We start from the raw sequence: 10478 nt of genomic DNA, 5'->3' as shown, positions 1-10478 counted from the left end.
ATATTTTTTATTCCATGTACAAAAGAAAAAAAATAAACTTAAATCTTGAGTAAAAAAAGAATTTATATAAATATACTATTCTAACATTCGATTTGTACAGATTGCCGACACTGGTAAAAACTCGAAATAGCCCAAATTGGCGACTGGCTATTTTTGCTTTTTTTCAAGTAGCCGAGTCATCTGAGATAGCCCAATTGGCGATAAGTAGCCCAATCTGGCTACCCTGACAACACAATACACAAAACATATATTTATTTCTCTATGATTTTAAAGAGGAAGAGGAAGATATTTAAGGTTGTGTTAACGTTTTAGCATTCCTAATAAACAATTTATTATATACATGGGGCATATTTTTAATACATAAAAATATTTACTGATTTGGGTACGAATATTTTATTTTCTATTTCTAAAGAGGACAATACAAATAATAGTTATATGTATTACAGATTTTTTTTATTTAACATGGCATTAGTATCATATGATTACGACAGTGATAGTGAAAATGAAGTTGTGAAGGAAGAAGTAATAGATTTGTCAGCTAAAATCAAAGTCAATTCCATAGCTTCGATATCCCAAACTGATTCTGCAGAAGAACGTTCTAACAAAGATACAGAACCTCTCTTTGCAACTTTACCTTATAGTAAAAATATTGTTAAAAATTTTCCAGAAGAACAAATAGAAGATTTTATTCCAAAATCAAAACCGATTCGTAAGGATAAAGAAAAAGTAAAAATTACTATACCATGCTTATCTGATTTCAATGATGTTAACGATGACGAACCTCAAATAAAGAAGCAAAAGCAGTCTGTCAAAGGCAGTAGTTTGATATCACTTCTTCCTCCAGTAAAAGGCTCAGTTACAACAGCTAAAAGTTTTGTACCGACAGCCGTAAATAAAAAAAATATTAAAGATACTACTAAATGTAGTACTCTTATACCGCATAAGGTAAGGAAAAAAGTTGAGACAAATCAAATGGGCATATTACGAAAAAAGGGGCAAAACAAAGAACAGGACAATGATGCAGAAAGTGATGATGATATAGAAATGCCCGAAACATTTGACGATGAAATGTGGAAAAAAATTTGCGGGCGGCCAAAAGTTAAACCTGTAGTACATGAGCCCGAGTGGTTACATGATGAAATAATAAACATCGCCCCTGAAGCAGAGAAACCTTACAACGGTTTGGACAACCAAGCCTTTAAGGAACTGGTTGGTAGAAATAAGAGACCAATTGGCAACATTAAACTCATCGATATAAATGAAGAGGAAATACTACCTGAAAAGGATATTTGGATGGCAAAGTCACTGACAGATCCTGAAATGGCATCCAAACCAAAAATAGAAGACCCCGTGGATCCCACTAGGAGGAAGAAACATCATATAACTTACTTAGCGCAACAAGCAAAGGCTAATGAACAGGAGTTGCAGAATGCTTGGGCAGCCAGTAAGAATAGTAGATTGGCTTCCAGGGCAAAGTATGGCTTTTAGTGTCAAGTAACAACGTGCGTCAATAGTTTTTTATTATATAATAAAATCTTTGTACATGATAATCCAAATGTAGGTCTTTTATCCATATATGTTAAAATTTGACCATTTCTATACCTACACATAATGTCACTAAGGGAAATAAACATATTATTATTATTATTATTATTATTATTATTATTATTATTATTTTGTTTCATTTGGGTATGAGAGGATGCTAATAAAGAGAGTTTTTCCATGTGGATTTTTTAATTCCGATAGCACTTTAAGAATATCAAGGAAGACAAATTAGTGACATATTTTGTTACTGAAAAACAAAAATCTGTAGTTATACCTCTGAGAAAAAATTTATATTATCTACGCTTTTACATTAGTTGTCCAATATACTCAGATCTTCTTAATTTTCTCTTCAAAGAGGGCCATTGAACCAAGAAATTATCTGCAAAATACATTAAAATTCTACCAGTAAGTGAAAATGTCTTTGTTCGGCAAAAGCTCTCGATAAACACTACCCTTGTGTCAGCAATATAAATTATTTTCAGAAGGAATGCTAATCCACAAATGGGAATACATGTTCCAGGGCCATTACACAGAATTAAGTCTGGCATAGTTTGTAATACCAGGGGAATGCTATATAAAATAGAGTATAAAGTTGTAAAGGTGGAAGTAATATATGACTGTTTTACATCTCTACTTCTTGGGATGCGATAAATTCTATAATCTGGTTCCTTTCTTATATATTTTCTCTTTATATGTTCTAAGTCTTCCACTTTTCGAGCACTAGTAACATCGTTACTAGCTATAATGTAGTAACGGGGGGAATATTTAATAAAATCCAATGTTTCAATTAACTTTAACATTTCAGTGGTATGACCTCCAGAACCTATACAAATAATGCTTTTACAACTTTTTTGTCTTCTCCCAGTTGCATATTTGGAATGCCCTGTTGTTATTTTATGTATCAAAAACAGTACTCTAGCAATGACTAATGTCAAGATCAAAATAAGTAGCTCAAATTTAAGTTGATCTGAAATATATAAATTAAGTCTATACTTAAAAAATTATATTGACTTCTTACTATCCATTTATTTTTGTTTATATTTGAGGTCGGAGGTATTGAGGTTAAGACAGAGAACACTATATCATGATCTATGATTGGAATGGAAGTAGATAGTAGGGATATTCCTATCACATTCCGATGTTCTGTGAAGTGAAGTGTGAAGTAAATAATTAACAGCCTATTAAACTCGAAGTGTGAGATATTACGTTTTCTAATCATATTTAACAAAATAAATTTAAAATAAAATGTCTGAAGGTTCTAATAAAGATTCAAGTAATTTAAAAACTCCAATGGTATACATTTGTGGGGGTAAGTATTTAACTCTTAAGTTAGGTTATGTATTTGTAAGGGATCTAATTTGAATCATGACTCCTGCCAGCATTATTATTATATACTTTATAATTTTAGAATGTCACAATGAGAATGAAATTCGACCCAGAGATCCTATACGTTGCAGAGAATGTGGATATCGTATCATGTACAAGAAACGAACAAAGAGATGTATCCTTTTTATTTCGTTGCAGTTTCTGACTGACTATGACAGACAAAATATAAAAAATAATTTTATGGAACTTATTTACTTTCCCTGTATTTTCAAAGTTACTGAACATGAATCTGTAATTTTTTTTTACAACCAAAAATTTAATGTAAATAGGACGATTATTACAAAATGACTGACCAAGTGCATTAAATATACCCATAGATTAAAGTATATATTTTTTATTAAGTGTATTGAAGTGCTTTTAAGCGATAGAATTTTATCGGTTAAGCGGTGACGTCGGAAAGAAATGTGCTTGAATACCATTTAAAGTGTTCATTGAGGCCGCTAGTAATACGTATTTGGAACGGAGTGGGGATAAACGTCAAATAACTGGAACAAGTTATCATAATATAATCAAAATCAATATAGTAATTCAACCACACTTCTGTAAAACCAGGATCTCGAATATGATCTTGCTCAAATATACACAATCGTTATAGACCCTATGTCTTCAGTATCCTCCAAAGTATTTACCATGAGTAGTAAAGAACTTTCCATATCCATATCGCTATGTAAATTATCAAAACATAAATTAATATCCATTTTTAAAGCAAGGAGGAAAACACAATATAGTAAAACACATAAAAACATAAACCAAACCTGAGAACTGTGAAATTTTGTAGTAATTTTATATATGCTAGGTACAGAAAATAATTACCAATGCTACATTTTTTTAGTTGAAATTATTTCTAACGGATTTTCCTTAACAAATGTACAGTGGTAGTATTTGATGCCAGATGAATATTTTTATGAAGAAATGGTGTCAAAAGTGTGATGTAAAATGTTAACTATAATGAAATACTTATGTTAAGTAAAACAAAGCTATAAATAAATTTGACTCGAACTACAGTTTCCTTTATTGTGGGAGGTACCCATAACTCTTTTTCTTTTTTTCAAAACTGCTGAGGATTGGACAGGTATTTTCAACCAATTATACAAAACAGATTAGGATATAATTTTACTCTCTAGCAACTACCCATACGATCTGGTTAACTTCAAACCACACATTTCAAGAACCATTGGAAATTCGGAATTATTCATAGAATCATCGTAGAATTCATATAGGTAGGTACCTAGTAGATATCTTGGATACCTCGGCGGCACCCTGTATAGTAATGTAACCAATATACCTATATAATGCCTGTGGCGATATGATATAACAATTAACTTAACATCCAATACCCATACTGATTAGCATTCATCTTATAACATCTTTATTTTATATACTTTTTTAACCCATGGCTTATCGTCCCGGTTTCCACCACCTCAAAAAATTCTGTCTGCGATAATTGAAAGTGATTTCGTGAACGATCGATTTTTAAGTCCAGGGCCTCGGTCGCGAATTTTCAAGGTCATTGCGCAAGGGCAACTTTTGGCCATTTTCGGTGAGCGAGGAGGCTCGTCTTCAAACAAAATTTCAAGGCCAAACGTGCGAAATCAATAAACTAACCCGCATTTTGGAATTGCGTACGCGCATACAAACGTGCCGATAGGCATTAAAAAAAGATCCGGGCGCTATTTAGATGTGGGAAATACTGGAACGCTACTAATCGTTTGACTATTTAAAAATATTTGCCAGGAAACGTAAAATAACTAATGGTATATCTACATTGTTATCTTAATTGTTGATATAGGGGTTTTTATGATGCTGTTGGTTCTTTGTGGCACCACGTGCCACAAGAAATGGTGTGACAAGTTTGCCGTTACGTGAGTTTTTGGCGGGACTGTAACTATTTTAAACATCATAATGATGTCCTAATTAACAAATTTTAAATTTTAATGGCAATACGAAATAAGGTCCTGTGGACAAAATATAATTATTAGTAATATACATATATGCGGGTATACCTATTAACGTTTTGCAGCTAGCTACCTACCTATCCAATAGACGTTAATAAATGTATATAGGTATAGGTAATAGATAAAAAAAATAAGTTTTAACCTTTGTTTATATTTATTACGTATCTACTTATAAGGGGGTAGGAGGAGATAACGATAATTTTGAATTATCAGTAGGTGTACCTACAGTAAAGTAGGTATATTTGTATATTTGACCCGAGTTCACTTTTTATGTATAAATAGTCTACTGTTAAGAATATACATAGAGTGTTAAATTTGGAAAACTGTACCAATAAAATAATCCTGAAAATACTATGTTGCTAATTAGACACTTCGGAACCTAGAAAGCGATATGTGTAAATGTGCGATGCAAATTAATAAAATCAAGGTACCTACGCGACATAAAGCACTGACAGAGTTGGCGCATGCGCATTTCTGATATCTGCAAAAATACAGACATCTAGGTATCCAAAACAAGTGTAATCGCAACAAAGATATATCATATTCGTGAAATATAAACAATTTTATGATATGATTAGTGGCATTTGCAAAGGCGTGTTACTTTTGGAACGAAATTCAATATGTTGTCGCTTATATCAAATCAAGATAATCACTTTTAAACGAGGTAAGTACGTACTATTTTAATTTGTGTACAATTCCCGGCTTAGCCTTGAATTGTTATTTTGAAGATTTCGTTAACCTAGGGCAGGACACCGTTTCAAAATGTTATTTCTTTCCAAAGAAAAACGTGTACAATAGTTTGAGTTCCATGTATTTTACTTTACACAATAAATGACATTTTCGATAAACCCATATCTACAGTTACCCGCGCGTCGCAACTAGGGTGATTGTGATTACATACCTATCTGCGAATTATGATAATGTGCGTAACAGTGAATCTATTTATTATTATCTCACTTGGCTTATTTTATATTTTCATTCAGTTAATACTTGTAATCGTTTTAAATTTGTCGATAATTTTCCTAAAAATACATGTATCCTCTTTACAGTAGGCATATTTATTTGCGGTTCTCGTTCCGCATTTACATATCCTTTAAAGGTACAGCTGATAACAAATATTGCAGACGTAGGTACCTACTAGGAGGTACTTAATTCATTAAATGTAAGCATTTAGTTAATACACTTATTTACCTGTTTAAAACACACATGACGTGGGTTTTAAATAAATTTTTTTGTTACCTGCATTAACGAGAACATATATTAGATTGTGCGTAGGTATTCTTTTTCATATATGCGATGAAAAATATGGTTCATGTACCTACTAATCATTAAAAACTTATAAAAAGTTATTAACACATTTCTAAGGGATACTTAGGTACTACGTAACAATTTTGACAATAATGTTTAAAAGTTGTGACGTGTAAATAAGAGGTAGGTATTATATCGGCTAGTACCTACTCTTCTTGGAATTACAAAAATTTGTATTATAGGTATAAAGTCCATTCATTCATTCAAGTTGATTCATTCAGGAGCAATATTTCATATCTATTTAATTACCTACTTCACATATAGGTATCTACCTAAATTATTTACAAACAGGGCCGATCTAAAGGTAGCTACAGGCCACACCTAGGTACCTCTATCGCGCTTGATGTACCTATTATGACTTTAATTTAAAGATACCTATAATACCGAAATGCAACTCACTCCTATAAAACATTCATTCATTCCTGACTGGCGGGAAGGAACACAAATAAATACTTTTGTAAAACTATGAATTTCGCATGGTCCTAACTAGCCTTTAGGAAATGTTATGTTTCTTCTCTAGTGATAAAAATGGGAATGATAAATTATGATATTCTTAATTAAAACAATGAACCACCTAAATTTACGTTTTAAAAACCTTATTCTTATCAATTACGTAGGTACCTACCTAATTTTTCAGTTCAACATTAAAAAAGGAAACAAAATGGATAAGGTTTCACTCCACAAATCTAATGTCATATTCCAAGAAAAAAATATATAGTATTTGGTAACCGAGATGAAAACTCATCATTTCGTAAACTCGCCGCTAAAATTTTCATCTCTTGTTATAGGTACCTAAAACATACAAACAAGTCTTATGCAAAATATCTTTTACATCCGGGTAGAAAATTGACGGTTATAAAATATCAATTTTTCAATTTGACGTTGTAATTTATTAAAATGTAGTCATACATTTAGTAACTTTATTTTTTCCAGAGGTATAAATCATGTCTGCCGAGACTGAGCTGACGATGCAGACAGGAATCTCTTCGGTGCTGCTTCCAGATATTGCGACGCTCAGTTTAATCGGACATAGATCTCAAGCGACACATTTGGCGTCCCATCCTTCCCATCAGAGTATGCAGCAGAACCCAAATGGTTAGTACCTAGTTAGTACCTATCTATACCTACTTATATTCATATTTATTTCGTCCTGTTTTTATAATAGTGGCATTATTGTTGTCAACCATTATTTATTATTACATAACTTTATTGAATAATTCTATATTAGAAATTAAACAAATAAAATAAATCAAATCTGTCCGCAAATCTAATTCATTAATTCAGAATTGTTGGCATATTTAAAAAAAAATTAAACGGGAAAAAGATGTGGCTTATCTTTTTTTTTACAAAAGATTATGGCATTTTCGCACGAATGCCAATGGTGCAAGTAGAAATATTCGGATAACCCCAAAAAGTGCATATTAATTCCTTGAAAGCGTTATTAAATAGCTAAAAAAAATATTGAAAAAACAAGTTTACTTTATCTTCATTTATTTATTTAATAATAGTAAAATAATTCCGAAATCGATATTTTAATTAATATTTTTTCGTTTAACAATAATTTTTGGGGCATTTTTGTAAATTAAAAAAAGTTAAGTATAAAAGATGTATTTTTCTGGGGTTCAGGGCTATTCTACGAGTTCGTAAATATGCCCATTGTTATTTTTTCGCCGAAATGGTATTCCGAAAATTTAAAAAAAATTATCAAACATCGTTAATAAAATTTTATCAAACCAAAACTTATTGTTAGCTAAAAAAATGGCATAAATAACTTTTTTCTACAAAACTTAAAAGTGGGCTTTTTAATTGTCATTTTTGATGTTAAAAATGTCATTTTTGACACGCGTGTTAAAAGTAAGTCACTTTTAACACTAGTTCGTGAAGTTAAAAAACTCGCTACGCTCGTTTTTTAATCATCTTCACTCACAAAATAAAATATTACTTTTAACACGTATATCATAAATAGCTATTATATGTGATTTTCACCACAACAAATTAGATTCGTTTTTAAAATACGAAATCATATTATTTGCCTGCGTTTCAGCGGCTACTCCTGATGGTATTAAACAAATAATGTGCCTAGATATAGGTACCTTTTGTAGATTCATTGTACAAAGTATTGAAATATTAATCCCCAAATAACTTTAAATTGCGTATTGCCGCCTTAATGTCTACTTTGGTTGAAGAGTTAAAAAAAAATCAAAGTTGGTGTTTTTACTTATGTCGAGTTTTATTTCTTTGAGGTTTCAGTTAATCTCACCTAATCGATTATTCAGCATTCAAAATAGCAGAGATTAGCTGTGATTTCCACTAATTAAATACAGTTTTTGACATCACTTAAAACTATAAAGACATACCTATACAATTATTGAAACAGCTTGACGTCAACTGTCATTTTGAGGTAACCGAAGTTGTGTTTTAGTATTTTAAGTTAATTCAGGTAATTGAAAACAAAAAATTCTATCAAATTAACTCGAAAAAGTTCCTGCTCTTCTTTCTTCTTTTTATATTATCGTTTTACCAATACATATTTCTTAAACTGATATGTTTCTTTTGTTTCTAAATACATTTAATCTACCACCTTGATTATTGTGCTTGAGAAAATGTTTTTTCTTAATATTTTTCTTAAGGGCCCCATTCACATTCCGGAAATCCCCTGAGGAAAAACTGTGCAGTCTTGGGCTTCGGGATTTCCGGAACGTGGGTGGTAGAAAAGTGCTCAAATTTGCTGAACTATTCAGGCAGCGTGATCTGATAAGAATGGAAAAGAGGTTATGAAATTATGCACAGTCCCGTACCATACGGTCGTTCGGAGAGTAGCATTTTTTTTGGAAGATTTTTTGAAAATGTACGGTTCTGAATCTTATCTGGGGCATATTAATAATAGAAATTACCATGATAGAGTAAAAAAAGAGACTGCCTACGCCTACTGCCTAATTGAAAAATTAAAAACAATTGAGCTTAGTACATGCAAAAAGAATCACTATTTAGATTCACACCTTTCGGGATGATCCGGCCGAAGACCTGTGGTTATTTTAAAGTTGTCAACTTGATATCTTCATAGCTTCTACTAGTTGCCAGGAATCATAATGCCCCCGTAAGCCTGTCTCGTGAGTTGAGGTAGTTATTCGCATATGAGTAAGTGATGAAACGTTTAAATAAGTTGCTTCATCCATACGCAAATAATTGTGCCACAACCATTAACTCTAAAAGTAAGTTTATGTGGGAAAACTGCTTCTTTTCTGTAGCCATTCTTTTGTCCATATTTGTTTGTCACGTTTTTTCTTACGGACTTCTTTTAATAAAATCTCGCCAATAAATAACACCGACATGGGCCAAAATAGCAGCACAGCACAGTTTTTGCTCAGAGGATTTTCGGGCCGTGTGTGGCGCCCTTTGGACACCCCCACGCGTTCCGTCCCTGAACATGTGTCTGTTCGTTTTCGTCTGCCACGCAATTCCATTGCGCTGAAGAAAGAGAAAGAGTAGTACGTCGCGTCGTTTGCCAACCCGTCGCAAGCCGTATGTCCCAGAAGCATTGTGACGTCACTATTGCAAATGGCTGACGTCTTTTGTAACTAGATAGACAATTTATTTCAATATAATAGTGGTGTGCTGTGTGTGCTTGTGTGACTAATTTTAAAACAAAAATATGTATCCCGGATCTGGAGGCCGTAAGTACATCATGGAATTTGCGATTTCTTCAAGCGGGTGATGCCTTTGGTTAAAACTTTTGTTTTGTTTTTCAAACAAAACGAGATCCTTTAGAATGCCAGCCTTTGTTTTGAGGTTTTCCACTGTTTTTATAGAGACTTTTTCATCCCTTCTGATTTTTCTTTTCTCTCTCACGTTGTAGACGATATTGCAGTTATAAGATACAAGTACAGTTGTTGTAAAATTGATTTTGAACTCCACATAATAACTTAACCTAAAGTAGCTAATTCATTTAATGGTTGGGAATAAGGTCAGTGAATTTTTGTCTTTATTAGGTGTGCTTACCTAAGTAGGTATAATTATTTAAAATGTCGAATGTTTTTTTTGATCTTTTAGGTTTGTATAATTGTATTTTAAGGAATTTTTAAAAAACTATTACTTAATACCTCAGTTTAGCACTGAATTGTAAAACATTCACTGTCTTGTAACAGGTACCTAATAATAATAATAATAATAATAATAATAATAATAATAATAATAATAATATTAATAATAATAATAATGATAATAATGATGATAATGATGATAATGATGATAATGATGATAATGATGATAATGATGATAATGATA

General features: G+C 31.8%; 4 protein-coding genes across 8 annotated transcripts in view; 3 read left to right on the top strand and 1 right to left on the bottom strand.

Annotated features, from left to right (window-relative positions):
* Window positions 1–274: 274 nt before the first annotated feature.
* Window positions 275–1647, top strand: LOC108913539. Its single transcript, XM_018719103.1, has 2 exons — window positions 275–382; window positions 447–1647. The coding sequence occupies exon 2, from the start codon at window positions 463–465 to the stop codon at window positions 1486–1488; it is 1026 nt and encodes a 341-aa protein (XP_018574619.1). The 5' UTR covers window positions 275–382; window positions 447–462; the 3' UTR covers window positions 1489–1647.
* A 68-nt stretch (window positions 1648–1715) lies between these two features.
* Window positions 1716–2653, bottom strand: LOC108913540 (UDP-N-acetylglucosamine transferase subunit ALG14 homolog). Its single transcript, XM_018719104.1, has 2 exons — window positions 2564–2653; window positions 1716–2512 (listed from the first exon to the last, which is right to left on the bottom strand). Exons 1-2 carry the CDS (start codon window positions 2568–2570, stop codon window positions 1851–1853), a joined length of 669 nt encoding a protein of 222 aa, XP_018574620.1. The 5' UTR covers window positions 2571–2653; the 3' UTR covers window positions 1716–1850.
* Window positions 2654–2691: 38 nt separating this feature from the next.
* On the top strand, window positions 2692–3935 carry LOC108913541 (DNA-directed RNA polymerases I, II, and III subunit RPABC4). Its single transcript, XM_018719105.1, has 3 exons — window positions 2692–2854; window positions 2954–3046; window positions 3805–3935. The coding sequence occupies exons 1-3, from the start codon at window positions 2791–2793 to the stop codon at window positions 3825–3827; spliced, it is 180 nt and encodes a 59-aa protein (XP_018574621.1). The 5' UTR covers window positions 2692–2790; the 3' UTR covers window positions 3828–3935.
* Window positions 3936–5376: 1441 nt separating this feature from the next.
* The window catches only part of LOC108913537 (protein argonaute-2), a 20527-nt gene continuing 15425 nt past the window's right edge, over window positions 5377–10478 (top strand). For 3 of the 5 annotated variants that reach the window (XM_018719099.2, XM_018719098.2, XM_018719097.2), the window contains exons 1-2: window positions 5377–5550; window positions 7128–7289. In XM_018719099.2, coding sequence (XP_018574615.1) covers window positions 7139–7289 — 151 coding nt within the window. In that variant the 5' untranslated portion in view covers window positions 5377–5550; window positions 7128–7138. Of the gene's footprint in view, window positions 5551–7127; window positions 7290–9744; window positions 9869–10478 lie in introns of those variants that run through there. The other 2 variants (XM_018719101.1, XM_018719100.1) reach the window with 1 other exon arrangement.

This window comes from Anoplophora glabripennis, unplaced genomic scaffold, assembly GCF_000390285.2.
Source record: "Anoplophora glabripennis isolate ALB-LARVAE unplaced genomic scaffold, Agla_2.0 scaffold896, whole genome shotgun sequence".
Classification (NCBI taxonomy): Eukaryota; Metazoa; Arthropoda; class Insecta; order Coleoptera; family Cerambycidae; genus Anoplophora; species Anoplophora glabripennis.
This window is presented reverse-complemented; position numbering and strand designations above follow the sequence as displayed.

Excerpts from the sequence above, each read along its gene's own strand:
- LOC108913541 (XM_018719105.1), top strand. The coding sequence starts at position 2,791 with ATGTCTGAAGGTTCTAATAAAGATTCAAGTAATTTAAAAACTCCAATG. Across the intron at positions 2,855-2,953 it reads AATGGTATACATTTGTGGGG|AATGTCACAATGAGAATGAA; the intron begins GTAAGTATTTAA and ends TTATAATTTTAG. Across the intron at positions 3,047-3,804 it reads CAAGAAACGAACAAAGAGAT|TGGTAGTATTTGATGCCAGA; the intron begins GTATCCTTTTTA and ends ACAAATGTACAG.
- LOC108913539 (XM_018719103.1), top strand. The coding sequence starts at position 463 with ATGGCATTAGTATCATATGATTACGACAGTGATAGTGAAAATGAAGTT.